Source organism: Somniosus microcephalus, chromosome 1 (assembly GCF_052327205.1).
Source record: "Somniosus microcephalus isolate GS21.2 chromosome 1, FLI_Smic_1.0, whole genome shotgun sequence".
Taxonomy (NCBI): domain Eukaryota; kingdom Metazoa; phylum Chordata; class Chondrichthyes; order Squaliformes; family Somniosidae; genus Somniosus; species Somniosus microcephalus.
Window position 1 is genome coordinate 188,208,193 of NC_140987.1, and position 18,244 is coordinate 188,226,436.

The following is an 18,244-nucleotide window of genomic DNA, read 5'->3' on the forward strand; positions in this document are numbered from 1 at the left end:
GGGTAGAGGAACAAAGGGATTTCCAAGTACAAATACACAAATCACTAAAAGTAGCGACACAGGTTAGTAAGGCCCAAAAAAAAAGGAAACCAAGCACTAGGGTTTATTTCTAGAGGGATTGAATTGAAATGTAGGGAAGTTATGCTAAACCTGTATCGAACCTTGCTTAGACCACACTTGCAGTACTGCGTACAGTTCTGGTCATACAGGTAGACTATCTTTTATCTGAAAACCGGAAGTTTTTTCGTTCAGCGTAAGTCGCGCGCACGACATGACCAGAGTGGTGCAAAACATGACAGGAGTGGTCCTCCGGGGCCCAGAACAAGAATTCCTGCAGATTGTTGACACGCCGGCCTTTGCTCTCGATGTTAAGTGTGACTGAGGGAGCTCTGCCTTTCACTGTGAGCAGGGCAGAGGGTCACAGAGTTCCCTCCTGGGTAGGAGATTGCAGGCCAAGCCGGGCAGTGTGAAGGAGGTACTGGGAGAGTGAACCCAACAATACAGCGGCCCGTCCGATAGCTGCAGCAGCCCGTCCAATAGTCTTTTCTTCCACCCCCCCCCCCCCCCCCCCCCCCCCGACCTGATTTGCGAGCCAGCTTAGTGTAGGAGTCAGCCGATATCCGGCTTTCCCACAACTGGCGGCGGCAGTCGAGCCCCAGACCCCCGCTAAGTAAAGGAATTCAGATACGGAGCAGGGGGAGCTGTAAACAGACTGTGAGCGGCAGCACAGAGAAGCAGGAAGGGGAAATGAGACACGGAACAGTCGCAAGAGGTAGCCTGAACTTTTAAAATTTATGTTAAATACAAATACTAATTACCAAATTAATTTAATGTTCAGAGTTTCCCAGTCTGAAATAATACCTTCTGAAAACTGAAACACAGCCGGTCCCAAGGTTTTCGGATAAGGGATAGTCAACCTGTATTATAAAAAGGATAGAGGCACTGGATTTACAAGGATGATGCCAGAAATGCGAGGGGATACATGTCAGGAAAGGATGAACAGGCTGGGTCTCTTTTCTCTTTTGGGGGGGAAAAAGGAAGGCTGAGGGGTGACCTGATAGCGGTCTTTAAAATTATGAAAGGTTTTGATAGTGGATACAGAGGGAATGTTTCCACTTGTGGGGAAGAGACTAACTAGAGGCCATCAATATAAGATGGTCACCAGGAAATCCAATAGGGAATTCAGAAAAAACTTCTTTACCCAAAGAGTGGTGAGAATGTGGAACTCGCTACCATTGGGAATGGTTGAAGCGAATAGTATAGATGCATTTAAGGGGAGGCTAGACAAAAGGGAATACAGGGTTATGCTGATGGATTTAGATGAGGAAAGACTGGAGGAGGCTTGAGTGGAGCATAAACGCCAGCTGAATGGCCTGTTTCTGTGCCGTATATCCTATGTAATCCTATGAAAATCAAGTGTCTTCTATAAAGGGCAAACCATCCACTCCAGCAGGTTACCATCCAGCTGGTGAAGTTGAAAATTACCCACACAATGTTGGGCCAGAAATTCAGGTCGGAGGCTTCCCGCGGGTGCAAGCCCCCGACCTGCACTTACCTAGCGCGCCGGCTGTTGTGCTGTGGGCCCGCGTGGGATTCCGATCCTGGGCCTGCTCCAAATGCCGGCGCGCAGTGCTTGTGTATCCCAGGGGCGCAGTTAGTTTGAAGCGTCCCCTGGGATTACGTGGGCCATGGAGAGCCAATCGTAGCAGGGAATCTCTATTCATAGATTTGAGACCTGTCAAAATCTGAGTAGAGTTCGGCCCCAAAACATAACTAAAACTTCAAATACATTTTTTTTTAAATCACATTTTTAAAATAACTATAAATTACAAAAATAACTATTTTAAACAATTTAAATTTTTGAAAAAATTTAGTTTTTAACGGGGCTAAAAATAAACTTATCTATCTTTAAAGTATTTAAAAATAATAAACCTGTGGGGAAAAAATGTTTTAATTTTACTTAATTCACCACTTATTTAAAAGCAAGCCTTGTGACTGCTTTTTAGAAGCGTAGCTGCTGGAGACTTGCCCTCCTGGAGAAACCTGTATTTATAAAAAAAAAAAAAAAAAACACAAGTTCCAGGCGTACGCGCTGCCTCTCCGGCGCATGCGTTCGACCTGTGAACCCCTTCCTTTAAGGGAACGGAAGTTCCGGTTTCCTGTGCATGCGCAGTGCATGCACAAAACCGGCATTTTCGTTGGGCCTACGCGTGAGTACCCAGCACGTACTCGCCCGTGGGGACCCGAATTTCTGGTCCGTTGTATTCTCTGCTCATCATCGATATGCATGTGTACCTTTTTTTAATAAATTGGCCACTCCACTACATACTTATAGTAAAGTTTTCTTGTAGAACTTTCGAAAACTGTCGATAGTTGGTATGGGGGGCGGGGGGGGAGAGAAAGTGCCCATAATTAGCATTTTCAGGTCCTGTTGTCAGATTATACTAGTAATTGGGCACATGTCTGAATCAACACATCAACCAGGCATACATTTACACTTGTTGACCCAGAGCTAGTACTTCAGGTGTTTTTATAGTTTAAGCAAAATTATGGTTTTGGGTTGAATATTGCCTCCTATTATTATCACTATAAATAAGTAACAAGTTGATGGGAGTACAACCATATTTAAATTGTACTGAACTCAAAAATGCTGCAAGAGCAGCACGCTGGTTGTGAATAGCTGAGCCTTTACTGTAGGGACTACTGAATTGTGGTTTGGTTTTAAAGGTTAAATTGTAATTTAATCAGTGTATTAAAATTAAATGGTATTTTTGTCCCTGTAGTGGGGCATGATTGAACAAAATTAAATGAAATGACAGTGAAAAATATTAACAGTATAAATATGGTTTCATAGTTATTGCAAGAATTAACATGGTGGAAATGGCAAAATAATAAAAGTACAAAACACTTTGGCTAAGATGAAAGTACTGTACGCTTTGTATTTATACCTGTGCATTAAAAGTCTTGCACATAGCATGCAAGTATTGCTTTGCGTCAAACGTTCCCCGTCGCATGTTGTTAATCAAAGTAAAATAGCAGGAAATCTGAACCGAAGAGGCAAGGAAAGTATGGATAAAATGGCAGGAAAGAGGCTAGAAAGCTACCAATGTCTTTTAATACCATCTTTGAAGTGTCTACTTCAAGGTCTCAGCCTGGCTCAGCAGCTTAGGCCTTAGATGGATATTTTTTCCTGAACAGTTGAAGGGAGCTACCATCGACATTGGTGTATTCTGAGCATGTGTAGTTTGCAGAAATTCCCAGCATGCAGGTTTCCAAGTTGAAGTAGAGGTTGTCTGCCTTCATCCTGAGGATTTAATCTTTTTTTCCTTGAAGGACTTCAAGGCCAGGCAAGTTTCACAAGAGAAGGAGCGGTTGTTAATTCAAATATGAACTAAATTTTTACCTTGCACATTTAGACACCTTTAACAGCACCTGTGCTTTCTTTTCATGCCATTTAGAACACACACAATTTTTAATCTCTCTTTCTTTCTCTTAATGGAAAATTTAGTCTCTGCTAGCTAATTGCTATATCTTCCTCTTTCAAATACTAAACATTTCCATTAAAAGATACAATGGCCTCTGCCTCATCCACACCTTGTGGCAAAGAAGTCAATGCACCAACAGCCCTCTGCATTAAAAAAAAATCTCTTAACCCCTCCTCATTGTTGGTGACGATTTTAAATTGATGGTCCCCAACCAAAGAAAATAGCCACTCCTTATTCACTATCAAAACTCTTAATTTTATAAACCTCCATTAAATTTCCTATTTTCCTTCTGCGCTTCAGTTGGAAATTGTCCCAATATTTCAGGTCTCATATCATAACTATAGGTTCCCATCCCTAGCATCAACTTTACTATCTATGGCTTTAACATCCTTTCTGTAATGGAGCACCAAAAACTGCACACACTATTCTAACTGTGGCCTAGTTGTAATTTCCTACAACCTTCTCTTCTACTCTTGTTCCTATTTATGAAACCCAAAATGTTGTTGGCCTTTATCTACCAGCCTTTGCACCGTCAGGGTATTGTATATTTATTTGAACTCCTAGGTGTGTCTGTTCATCCACACCCTTTGGTGTCTTTCCATTAAGTGTATGCACTCATTCCTTGCTTTTCCTCACAATGTATTACTACACACTTATCCAAATTAAATTGCATCTGCCATCAATGTTCCCTATGAATTTTTTTTGGGTGGCCCATTCAAGTTTTTGCACATGTGCAGTTTCTTGCATTGAGAGGCCGGTGAGCAGCCTGCACGGGACCTCTAGAAGCCACGCAGCTTAGCAGGAACGTTGTCTGCCCATTCTGCTAACCTCTGTCTTCCTGATATCTTTTAAAGCCCTCCTTGCTGTTTTTCAAACCAAGTTTTGTGTCATCAGCATTTCTCGATTGTTACCTATACCCAAGTCCAAATCATCTACCCATACCAAGAATAAAAGTGGACCCAGTACTGACTCCTGAGTTACACAACTTCCAGTCTGAGCAACATCCATTTACCCTAACTTACATTTTATCCATGCTGTTACAGCTGCTACATTTTCTTGTACCATTCACCTGCATTTTTCTAACGAGCCTCTTGTGCGACATCTTGTCAAACATCATCTGAAAATCCATATATACACTTTACTATATTCCCATCTATTCAGTCAGTCACAAAAAAAATCTCATTACATTTGTCAAACATGACTTGCCTTTAATATATCCATGCTGGCTGTCTTTGATTAACTCTCATATATTCCTGAATGCTCACTAATTTTATCTGGAATTCACACAGAATCACAGAAACCCCACAGTGCAGATAGAGGCCATTTCAGCCCATCGAGCCTGCACCGACACATATCCCACCCGATCCCTGTAACCCCTACACCAACACATATCCCACCCTATCCCCGTAACCCCACGTATTTAATCCCCCTAACACTAAGGGTCAATTTATCATAGCCAATTATGGATTAAGAGTTTTTCCACAGCTGATGCTAGACCATAGTAACCCAATTTATCCTTCTGTCGCTTGCTACTATGTATTTACTAAAAATTATGTAAAAAAGTGACCCGTGCTACTATTTCTGCTACCGCGGTACCCAAATATACGATGAAAACTAGCATGTAAATACAAAAAAATTCAGCTTACTTAAACCCCACCTCCCAGTAATGGGAAACTGTTCCATGGCACCAACTATTCCAGTACCTTACACAAGTGGCCATTTTTTTTATGGATCAGTTTAGTCAGCGAGTTTGCTTGGGCAGTTAAACCTTGGGAGTGCCACAACTGAGTCTGATCTTGCTGTTATCTAATGTCCACACTTGTCACTTTCCAGCAGGAATTGCTGAGTAGCAAGCAAGATTGAGAACCTTGACTTACAATTTACCTATAACATTTAGTATTAAAGGTATACTAAATGAATGCATAGATTGTGAAGTGGCTCTTGTTAATTCACGGATGCTGGTTTCCCTGCAGGATTGTCTTTGAAATAAAAAAATAATCTTGCTGATGTCTGCATATGGTAGGAATTGTAGAACTATTACATCCTTATGTGGCACAAAAGTGCAGTGTTTGAGAAACTCAAAAGTTCTTGATCCTCATTTGGTTAAATGTCAGTTATTGCCAGGATCATATTGTAATATCGATTGCCAATCTCCAGATTATACATTTTTTAAAGAAAATGGCCTTAAATTAAAACACAACTCTTAACAATAATGCCAACTTGCATAATTTTATCCTAAGGCTAGAGTGTTGCCTCTTTTTTATAATTGACAAGTTTGCAATCTTTTGATAGTTCCTTAGAATCGTGTTACCCATGGCTGGTCCCTTAATGTTGAGGGTGAAGGGGCAAAGGAGAAAAAGAAAGCTTTTCAAAAATCCCTTGGTGATAAGGGGCTGAACACCATTATATTGCTTGGAATTTTTTTAAACATAAGATTTTAAAAGTGGGAATAAAAGAAAAATGCTTCAAAATTTTACTAGTTTAAAAGAAGCTAATAGATAATGTGCGAGCCCCTAGCCTATGTTTTTAATAGCTCACTGCGCTCTGGAATGGTTCCTATAGACTGGAAGGAGGCGAATGTAGTCCCCATATTTAAAAAAGGTGACCAGATGGACCTAGTTAATTATAGGCCCATTAGTTTGACATCGGCACTAGGTAAGATATTTGAAGGAATTATTAGGGATGCGATATATGAATACTTAGATAGAAGAGAACATTTTAGAGACACCGAACATGGCTTCATAAAACAGAGGTCATGTCTTAAAAATCTAATTTGTATTTTTTGAAGTTACAAAGTTGGTGGATGAGGGAAGCCCAGTAGAGATTGTCTACTTCGACTTCCAAAAGCTTTTGATAGTGATAATATATTGAGCTGGATTGAGAACTGGCTGGCAGGATGTTGTGTATTTTGAATGTGTATTAGAATTGTCCCACATGGGATACTGTAGTGGTGATTTGCAATGCACTATGGGAAATGTAGTGCATTGAGTGAAGAAGCACATTGTAAAATAAAATGGCCATTAACTAAACTCTCCACCCCGGAGTCCTCAATTGTTATATAGGTAAGGGTATAAAACCCCTTGAGACACAACAAAACTGGCGACGAGGACGACGGACTTGCGCATCACTTTGCACTGGAATCGGTGATGTTTAAAGTAAGAAGTTCCTGTCTTTTAATGGCGCGCCTGCAGTTTAGTGCTGATGCAATCTCCTCGTAAAGGTGGCGGTTTGTGTGTTACACAAATAAGGAGAGTAATGATAGTGAAACTAAGTGGAGGAAAAGGACTGTAAAGGGAAAAAAAAAGATAAGATGGCTATGCTAACCGGAGCGTTTGGACCATTTGATGAAACGGCGGAGCAATGGAGTGCTTATACAGAGCGTTTTCGGATTTTTCGTGACTGCAAATGGCATTAAAGATGACATGAAAGTGGTGACGTTCCTCAGTGTGATCGGAGCAAAAACATTTGGCTTGTTACGGAGTTTGATGCACCTGGATAAGCCCGGCGCTAAGACATATGATCAGATTGTGGAAGTTTTGGAAACACATTTCGCACCCAAGCCGCTGCTGATTGCCGAGAGGTTCAGGTTTCACAAACTAAACCAAGGGGAGGGTGAGTCCATAGCCGAATATGTTGCAGTGCTAAAGAAGCTAACTGAGCATTGTGAGTTTGGTGAAACTCTAAATGACACTGTCCGTGATAGGTTTGTGTGTGGATTAAGATGTGAAGCAACACAGAAGCGCTTGCTCACGACTGACAAACTGATGCTTAAATCAGCAGTGGAGCTCGCTGTGTCTATGGAGTTAGCAGCTAAAGATACACAGCTGTTGGGGGCTGCAACAAGAGTGCACAGGGTAGCAGCTACACCGGATAAGCATGCAAGGGGCGCCAGAGTGTGTTACAGATGTGGAAGGTCAGGTCATCAGCCATCTGACTGCTGGTGTAAAGACCTGACCTGTCGGAAATGTGAAAAGAAAGGACACATTGAACGTGTGTGTAAAGGGCAAAGCAAACAATCCTACACACAGACACACAAAAACAAACAAGGAAACACATCCAACTGGCGTTCTAAAAAGAAAAACCTACACATGGTGAAACAAGAACAGGAAGACAGTGACACAGACTCTGATGGGGAGCTGAATCTCCATGTGTTAACGGTGAATGAAGGCTCATCAGGCTATGGAGTCACTCCACTACTAGAGGGAATACCGGTCAAAATGGAGCTGGATACGTGGGCCGCTGTCTCCTTGATTTCAGAGAAGCTATTCAAAGAAAAACTGAACCACCTATCACTGATGCCAGCCAAGCTCATCTTAAAGACCTACACTGGGGAAACAGTCCCAATGCTGGGTAAGACGGAGGTCAAGGTGGAGCTTAATGGACAAACCGTGATGCTGCCAGTTTACGTGGTCAAGGGTAACTATCCATCCCTGATGGGCAGGCCATGGTTGGGGAAAATTCATCTGGATTGGAAAAAAGTGAATGCGGTGTCAGTCGAAGAGGCGGGGCTAGCGGCAGTGTTGACAAAGCATGCGGCTGTCTTTGACGGAGAATTGGGGAGTATGAAGGGGATTACGGTCAAACTCAAGGTGAAGCCTGACAGCCAGCCACAATTCCTGAAGGCCAGGAACGTTCCCTACGCCCTCAGACCAAAGGTGGAGGCTGACCTGGAGCGTCTGGTCAAGATAGGGGTCCTGGTGCCGTTTCGCAGTGAGTGGGCCACGCCCGTGGTACCAGTGATGAAGAGTGATGGCGCAGTTCGCTTATGTGGAGATTTCAAAGTAACAGTGAATCCTGTGCTCTCAGCTGAACAGCACCCCCTCCCCATCATTGAAGATCTTTTCGCGGGTCTAACAGGCGGTCAGAAGTTTAGCAAGATTGATCTATGCCAAGCCTACTTGCAGATGCATGTAGAAGAGGACTCACAGAAGTACCTCACCATCACCACCCACAAGGGCCTCTACAGGTACTGCCGCCTACCCTTTGGTATAACGTCAGCACCAGCATTGTTTCAGCGGGCTATGGACCAGATCTTAAGCGGCATTCCAGGGGTACAATGTTATCTCGACGATATCCTTGTCACAGGAAAGGACGACAACGAGCATCTGCAGAACCTGACGAAGACACTGGGAAGACTTGAAGAATATGGCTTACGCGTTCGTAAGGACAAATGCGAATTTTTCAAGCCATCAGTGGAGTACCTAGGCCATGTCATCGACGCGGACGGCCTACACACAGCGCCGTCGAAAGTGAAAGCCATTGCCGACACTCCTGCACCTACAAATGTCGGCCAGCTGCGGTCATTCTTAGGTCTCCTGAACTATTACGGAAAGTTTATTCCACAACTGGCATCACTGTTGAAGCCATTACATGAGTTGCTGTGTCAGGGCAAGGCCTGGGCGTGGACGAAGGAGTGCGAAGCTGCATTCAAGAAAACCAAAGCAGCTTTGACTGACCCCAGAGTGTTGATGCACTTTGACCCGTCGTTGCAGATTCAGCTGGCCTGTGACGCGTCGCCTTATGGCGTCAGCGCGGTCGTGTCCCACATCTTTCCCTCAGGCGAAGAGAAGCCGATTGCATTCGCGTCAAGGTCCCTGAGCAAGGCGGAGGTGAAATACCCGCAGATCGAAAGAGAGGCTTTGGGCATCATCTTTGGAATCAAAGTTCCATCACTACTTGTTCGGAAGGACATTCACCTTGCTGACGGATCATCGTCTTCCGACATCGATCTTTGGTCCACACACAGGAACACCCTCCCTGGCAGCGTGCAGGATGCAGCGCTGGGCGCTGAGGTTAAGCGCTCACAATTACAACATCAAATACCGGAGGTCAGCAGCACATGGCAATGCGGACGGATTGTCAAGACTTCTGCTGCCTGTGCCCTCAAGGCTGAGAGCAGAAGATTTTCTACTTTGACATGGTGAGCAATGCCCCGTCACGGCCCGGCAGGTCAAGACAGAGACCAGAGTGGACCCTACGCTATTCAAGGTGCTGGATCGGGTGATGCGAGGAGACGGATCACGGGTGTCTGACGCACCACCTGAGCTCCTACCTTACCTGTCAAGAGGGAAGGAGTTGTCTGTCACGTCAGGATGCCTCCTTTGGGGCATGCGAGTGATCATACCACCAAAGCTGCGGAAACATGTCCTCAACGAGCTGCACTCAGGACATTGTGGTATTGTCCGGATGAAGGAGCTGGCACGAAGCTACTTCTGGTGGCCCAGTCTGGATCATGAAATTGAAGTTGAAGCAAAATCATGCCCATCATGCGAGACAACCAGGGATACGCCAAGAGCAGCGCCACTGCATCCATGGGAATGGCCGGCAACACTGTGGCAACGGATCCATCTGGACTTCGCGGGACCAGTGGAAGGAGCGATGTTCCTGGTCGCGGTGGACTCCCATTCCAAATGGCAGGAGGTTGCAGTAATGTCCACTACCACTACGGAGAAAACCATCGAGACTCGGATGTTCGGGCGATTTGGTTTGCCGGAGCAGATCGTAACCGACCATGGACCAGGAGATGGAGGAGTTCCTCGAGCAATGGAATCCAGCACACGTTCTCCGTGCCTTATCCATCCACGAATGGATTGGCGGAGATTTCCAGCCTAAAGCATCTTGGTCATCAAGATAGGCTGAAAGGGTTGGGACTTATACCATAGAGAAGCGTAGACTTGGGGGTGATCTGATTGAGGCTTGTAAGATAGTGAAGGGAATAGATTTTGTTCCAAGTAAATAGGTATGTGGAGGACCAGGGACCACAAATTAAAGTTGTATATGGTTAGATCTCTGGAGGTGGTTCTTGTCCCAGAGAATAGTGAACCTCTGGAACAGGCTGCATCTCGTGCAGTGGATGCTGATTCGCTGAATTCCTTCAAGTGAGAGCTGGACCAGTTTTTGGCTGGGGTGGCGATCACTTTTTTTTAATACAAGGTAAGGTATTGCAGGGAATTCAGGGGCGGAGTGATTTTCCTGAACTAGTTTTGACCGCGTAGATGGGTCGGAGAAGAATTTCCCAGATTTCCCCCCACCCCCCAAAATTGGCCTGGGTTTTAATCTGGTTTTTTGTTTCTCCCAGGAGATCGCATGGTTTTGGGTGCGGTGGAAAGTATATATTGATACACAAGGCATCGCAATTATATGGGACAGGCTCGATGGACCAGAGGGTCTTTACCTGTCAGTCATTGTATGTTCATAAATAAGGGACTTGAGACATATGGACATAAACCTGATTTCTGATCCCTTGTTTGCTGGTAGGGATTTTTAAAACAAACCTTCCCATTTAGTGCTGAAGGGAAGAGTTTTTTTTTAAAAATTCCTAAATGACACATTTGTTGTAGCATATATACTTGAGTAGGTCCAATTTGCTGTTCAGATTTTCTTTGTTGAAAAAAGTTTAAGCTTAACTATTTCTCAAGTTTTAAAAAGTTCCTTCCTTAGAAATGTTACAATTGCTAGAAGGTTTTAAGACTAAAATCATTAGAGCTAGTATAACCCTGTAACTTTTTAAAATTCCCTTAAAGACTTGCCTTTATATAGCACCTTAGTGCATCTTTAAAGCACTTCACAGGGTGATCTCATGAACAGCAATGAGATGAATGGCAAGCTGGTCTATTTTTGGTCATGTTAATTTAGGGAAGGAAATAGCTGGAATATGGAGCGAGCTCCTTATTCTTCAAATAGCTTCGTAACATCAGCCTGAACCATTGGACAGATTTTGCTTCAACAGCAATGCTGCACACCCTTCGTGCTGCACACCCTTCGTACTGCACTAGCCTGTCAACCTAGGTTATATGCTCAAGTATTGGAGTGGGGCTTGAATCCACAACCTTTTCTTTTCAGCAAGTGTGCTACTAGCTGTATCAAGCTGATAATTTAAATTTCTGATTTGCCATTATATGGGAGCCCAAGAGCAATATGGGTTGTATTTCTCTCCCAACTGTGTTCTACTGTAGAGATTCTTGAATCATTCATTTACATTCTTTTTCATTTGTTTTCTCTCCCCTTCTTTGTGCTATCTTGTGCACTTATACACGTGCCCTGTGTGTCTGTCTTTCACTTTTTTCTCTCTCTCCCTTGCTCCTGCTCACCCGTTTATCCCCTCCCCCACTCACTCGTCATTTCTTGCCTCCTCCATGGCTTGCTAACCAGCATACTGCTTCAAATGTTACCAAAATGAGTAAATAAAACAAGAATATTGGATAAATTAAAATTACCATTAATCTTTTAAAGAAAGTGTGGTGGTTTTTGATGGTTGGCAGCCCTAGAAGAGAAATTTCACTCCACTTCTCCACCTCTCCTCCAGGAAATTGGTAGTACTGGTCTAAAGTGCCTACAGTTAATCCTTCCTGTATTCTTTTCAAATATTCAAAAAAGAACCCTTCTATTTTGCATTAAATTCGGCATAAGTTGACATCAGTGTACAAGTACAACTACCCTGTAAATCAGTGAGGGAGAAATTGATCCTCGTTGCGCCCGTTTGAATATGGTCGCAGCGAGGACTAATTTCTCCCCACTGATTCTATGGGTAGTGACTGTGGGGCAAAAAGGATGAATGTTGTGGTTTTCCAGCATCTGCTGCAGACTAACCAGCAGCTCACAATAAATGGGTAAGTTTAAAAAAATATAAAATAAAAAGTTAGTTTCATGTGCAGCCAGGAGGGGCAGGTGAGGCAGCTGGCCCAAATTGGAAATCTTAACAATAATGAGCTGTAGTTCTTTGTGATGGAGAGAATATGGGGTTGTAAGCTCAGCTCGAGGTAGAATAGGATATCAAGGTTACGAGCAATCTGGTTCAACCCAAGGCCATGGCCAGGTAGGGGGATGCTACCTATGTTAAGGGTACAGAGTTTGTGGCAGGAGCTGAATTATGTCTTAAGTCTTCTAATTTGTAGCTGAAGAAACTTGCAGCTCATTCAAGATTGGATGTCAGACGAGCAATCTGACAACCCTGACACACAGAAGCAGTAGAGCTGGGTTTCATCATATATGTAAAACATGCCCCTATGTCTTCAGGAGATGTCGCCAAAGGATAGTATGTAGATGAGGAAGGGGCCATGGGTACATCCTTCGGTGACTGGAGATAACACTGGTGGGGATAACTGCGTAGACGGTAAGCGAATCCATTGCTGGAGATGTGCTGGCTACAATTGATGGGTAAGAGTGGAATCGAGTGAAGGCAGTTTTATTGAGCCGGATTGTGGGAGGAGAGACATTGGAGGAGGATTGTCTGGTCGACCATGTCAAAGGTGTAGAGAGGTTGAGGAATAATCCATCGGTCACAAAGGATGCCATTTGCTGGTGGGGCAATTGACCCAAATTGGAAATCTTAAAACTGATGAACTCTTTGTGATGGAGAGAATATGAGGCCAGAAGCTCGCTCAGTGCTGTGATAGGAGCTGAAAACTGTTTGGCGAGATTCAAATATGGAGGTGTAGGAAAGCTGGGCCTGGATTTAGGAGGCAACAACACATTAAAGAACTTTAGGAAGTGAAATTGGAGATGGTGGGGGTGGCGTGGCAGTCGTTTGAAAGGATAGTGGGATTAAAAGTAGGTTTTTTGAGGAGGAGGTTGACTCAGTAAGGCTATTAACTTTTTTAGCTGTTTAGACTAGAACTTTATTCCAAGAAACACTGAACATTTCAGAGAAAGTTTATATTTAGATGAACCAGTGGCATTTTCTGTCGGAGAAAATTGGGGCTGAGGGGTGTGAGAACAAAGGAGGTGGTTAAGCCGCCCCGGCCATTTTTTTTTTTTTTTTTACACTGCCTACTGTCCTGGCTCTTCAGTCTTCTGGACTGATGTAAATTTTTCCCCGTGTAGAGACTTCATTGAAAACCTACTCTTTTTCGTGTCCTCCTTATCAAATTCTCCTCCCTCCCTCCACCCCCCCCCCCCCCCCACCACCACCACCACCCTCAACCACAAAGTAAGAATAGGATACCTTGCTTTTGTTATTTGTCTGTGATATGCCTTTTACTATTGGTCAGAACAACTTAATTAATTCAGCATGTCTTTGAAGATGCACAGGTCTTAAATTAACAATGCAGCCTACAGTGTACCCTTGTGTTTCTTGAGGTTCTCTAGCAAGGCACAGAGTTAGGTACTTGTATATTGCCCTAGGGAAAAATAGTCAGTATGCAGCTGTCTGTTATGGTATTTTTATAGCCTCATCGTCGGTAATTATTTTAATAGCTGCTTTTTACTGTCACTCAATGTTTTCACTAGCCACATTAAACCTAACCACTGCTCAGAAGTGGTCCATATAATTGTGTATCTTGAATGAGCTTATATGGAATAGTACTGAACTGTTCATTTGATCCAACTTTTAGTTCCCAAGACCCTTGATTTTAAGAAGAATATTTTGCATTAACTATTGGGTTTACTGGTTGGGAAATGTTCTGTATATTGAAAAAAAGTATACAAAGTGATACCTGTGCTTGTACCATTGTTCGACAATACTGTATTAAGCAAGGCCTAGATCTTTGAGTCTCATATTTGTAGTTCAATATTCTGTTGTAATAATTAACATAGCCCTACTTTGTTAGATAGTTAATCTAGGATTGCAGTTCTCATTTGTATTAAAAGTTTACTTTCTTAATAGGTAGCTAATATAAACCCAAAAGACAACTCCTATACTGTGAAGGATTTTGTGTATAAGGAGGTTCAGCGGGACTGGCCTGGTTACTCAGAAGAGGATCGACAGCTATTTGACAGAGTGGTTTCCAGGTAAATCAACTTAATTTTGTTCTTGTCAAACCTGTCCTTTTTCAAAAGAAAAGTAAAGACACGACACTTTGTAATTGGAGAGCCAGTGATTAGAGTTCTGAAAGGTATTCAGAAAAATCTACGTGAAACATGGTCCACAGGAACTGAAGAACTATTTCCCAGTTTTACTAAGAAAACTGAATTTCATTATCCTTCATACATAGTAAGCAAACCAACAGGGGAGATCGTTCAGGGCACCAGCCCAGCATGAGACTTCTTCATTACCATGATACTCAACATCTCTGCAGCTTTATCGGGACGGATAAAGGATTGCTTTTAACTGCTTGTATTTACTGCTTCTGAGGTGGGATCTTTGTCTCAAAAGTGTCATTACAGTATTCTGGCTCAGACTGAATTCAATAACTTTATATTTACTTTGAAAAATCTTTAATTGGAACTCAATTTATGCTCTATCCTGGTTTCAACATCTGTTAACAACCGGAAGCATTTTCCTGTAATTATCATGACTGCTACGTATGTAATGAATCACTACTTTACAACCTCAGCTTCAATAATTTACTTTAATAGATCACTTTTTATTATACCCATATGAATTATTTGATGAACAGTCACACTGCATTCTAGAATAAAATTAACCATTCTCATTCATCAAAAGCTCCCATGTAAATAAATATCTTGTCAAGTTGGTTGGTATGGCATTGTACCAGACTGCACATTTGATCCAGTTCTGTAATTGCATAAGACTCCATGGCCAATCAACAATGTATTCTAAGGGACTTCAAAGAATAATCAGTTTCAGTGCCTTGAAGAATTGATGGGTGTTGCTGGAGTGACAATGCCAAGCATGCAAAAAGGCACCTAAAAATGTTTCCTGCTTACTGTTCAATGCATTGGCCAAAATCCTCTAGTTGATGTTTTAAGTACCAAAATTAGTACACCATGCTTGTCCCAACGTGGATGCTGTAGAGAACATTTTCAGAATTTCAAACATAATGTTTCTCAGTTGATTAGGTATTGGGGCTTCCATCATTGATAATCCAACCATGCTATCAGTGGGGTGGATGAATGTAGCTGGCTATTGCCTCCATGAATGAGGGCAGCAGTCTTTGTTTAATGAAACTAAGATGGAGCTTTGTTTGCTGTGGAATACCTGCAACTGTCATCTAGTTTCAACACAAAGCAATTCTAATTCTAAGTATTGAAAATATTTACAGACATGAGCAGTATAAACATCCAAGCCCTATTGTTTCAAAGGCATTGGCCTGGATTTTACAGGTCCTATGATGCTGTAAGTGCCCCACAAGTTCCGGGTTTCCACATGCGATGTGCATGCACGAAAACCAGGAACTTGCGATCTGTCAAGTTTCTCCTTGACAGATCATACCCATCTGTTGGAAATTCACTTTCGCTGGTACAACTACTGCCCAGCAAATACCCACCAAACCCTTACGTCTGGTAAAAACGGGCATAAGGCCACCTTTTACCAATGTAAGGGTTTAAATAAATGTTAAATTTTTTTTTAAATGATTTAAACATTTACTTGTGTTTAAAAATCAGTTTAGGTCAATTTTGCCCCGGTTAAAAATGTTTAAATTTATTTTTCAAAAAATTACATTTTATTTTAAATGGTATTTTAATTCATTTTGAATCTGATCATTTATTTGTTGTTTTCAGTATTGTGAAATTTTATTTATTAGGTGATTTCTATTATGCTTATGGGGGTTCCATATGTAAGTAGAATCCCCATAAGCAGAAGGAATCCCCCTTTGTTATTGGTTGGCCTCGTCCACGTGATCCCAGGGACGCTTGTGAACCACATACACCCCTGGGCTACATGGGTCTTTATGCAAGCATACGCCTGCAGGCCCAGGGCTGCAAGAGTCCAAAGCTCCTGAGGTAGCGGGTAAGTAGAGAGTTTTCTTGCGATTCAAAGGCGTATGCAGGCGGCAAGGCTCTGACCACAATTTCCAGACCAATGTTTCATTTAAAATATTTTCAAAATGGTTATGCTTATGCAAGTGAAACTCAATTACTTTTTTATATTCACCAAACTGTTGTGAAATTTCCACTTTGCTTGTCCAAGTATAATTCTAGAGAATTGCCATTCCAGAGCTAACCAGTTAACCAGGACTATTTCCAAAAAAGGTCATGTTCCAGATTTAAAATGTTCCCATGGAAGTGTGTTTTCCTTTGTTTAAACTCAGCTGAGATTTTTTACAAATGCTGCTATCACAGATACTGATACCGGACAGCAAGCTGGTGATAGGACATCGGCAGAAAAAAAATTCAAGGATATCAATTGGAACTTACTTAATACTGATCTAGATTAGGCTATCCACAGGCCAGCCTCCTTCCCAGAAGTATGCTTAAAGGCAAACAGCATTCTTCTCACCAGGTCATAGGTTCCCAACAACTCTGAAAGCCGTGCTCCCTGCAACCAGCTCATTGTTCACCAAACATTGCTCGATTTCTTAAAACGTTTCCTACATTACAACAGTGACTACACTTCAAAAAGTACTTCATTGGCTGGAAAGTGCTTTGGGATGTCTGGTGGTCGTGAAAGGTGCTATATAAATGCAATCCTCCTACTTCTAAGTGATTTAGGCATACAATGAAGGGGATAGGATTAGCACAATGAGACTTGGAAAGCAATCTGGAAATAACCATTTCAACATTGAGGCAATGTGGAGAAGCAATTAAAGCAAATAGAATGTTAAGATACACAGTGTGAACTGTAAGTTTACAAGGCTATACAGAGTCTTTACAGTGTACCACACTGTTTTGGTCACCATGCTTTAAAAGGGACATGAGCACGTTGTAGAGGATGCAGAGAACAGCAGCAGGAATGAGCTGTGAAGAAAGGTTAGAGAAGCTTAAACTCTAAAAGTTTCTAGAGAAAAGGTTAATGATGGACCTCTGAGGTGCATATAAATTATGGCAAAGATAATGAAAATCCAGAGTTGCTTCAAACTAAATCAGGTCAGTCGGAGCTGAAGACTCATAAATTAGGAGAAACAAATTTAAAACTTGTATTTATTAGAAAAATGTCTTTGCTGAAATGGGGGCTAAATCTTTGGAACAATCTGATAGACAAAATGGTAGCGCCAAAGACATTAGAGGCATTCAGAATGCAGTGGGATGCTAGGCTGGGTAAGTTAGAGTACTGTACTAGGGGGATGAGCTTTGCTGTGCCAAATGGTTTATGTGGTATCTTAAAAGAGGCTGCTGACTGATGTGAAGAAATGCTCTTAATTATGAGCTGAAACTCCAGCACCAGTAGAGAAGCACAAATGACTGTTCTCCTGCGAGATGTGATCAATAACTAAGGATGCAGTTCACTTGTCCTTCTGCTGACATTAGCTACTTTTCACGTCTGAACCTGAGCCTAGGCTCAGTAAGCCTTGCCTCTGAGCTAGAAAGCCAGGGAGTCAAGCCCCACTCATGACTTGAGCACATAATCTAAGCTGAGGTGCCATCCTTCAGATGAGCTGTTCAACTGAAGCCCTAAATAACAACAGAAAATGCTGGAAAAACTCAGCAGGTCAGGAAAAGGAGTGGAAAAATTACAAGCAAAAATGTAATGGGGGCCGAGGTTATGATATGAAATTGTTGAACTCGATATTGAGTCCAGAAGGCTGCAGAGTGCCTAATTGGAAGATGAGGTGCTGTTCCTCGAGTTTACGTTGAGCTTCCGTGGAACAATGCAAGAGGCCAAGGACGGTGAGGTCCGAGTGGGAATGGAGCGGTGAATTAAAATGACAGGCGACCGGAAGCTCGGGGTCACCCTTACGGACTGAACGGAGGTGTTCCGCAAAGCGGTCACCCAATCTGCGTTTGGTCTCCCCAATGTAGAGGAGACCGCATCGTGAGCAGCGAATACAGTATACTAGATTGCGAGAAGTACAAGTAAATCGCTGTTTCACCTGGAAGGGGTGTTTGGGGCCCTGGACAGTGGGAAGGGGGGAGGTATAGGGGCAGGTGTTACATCTCCGCTTGCACAGGAAGGTGCCAGGCAAAGGGGAAGGGCTGTT

The 18,244-nt window shown here is 42.7% G+C and overlaps 1 protein-coding gene across 2 annotated transcripts in view; it reads left to right on the forward strand.

The window, feature by feature from the left end:
• The window catches only part of ell2 (elongation factor for RNA polymerase II 2), a 194,829-nt gene that overhangs the window by 114,514 nt on the left and 62,071 nt on the right, over positions 1-18,244 (forward strand). For both annotated transcript variants that reach the window (XM_085988501.1, XM_085988493.1), the window contains exon 6: positions 14,089-14,213. In XM_085988501.1, coding sequence (XP_085844627.1) covers positions 14,089-14,213 — 125 coding nt within the window. The remainder of the gene's footprint in view (positions 1-14,088; positions 14,214-18,244) is intronic.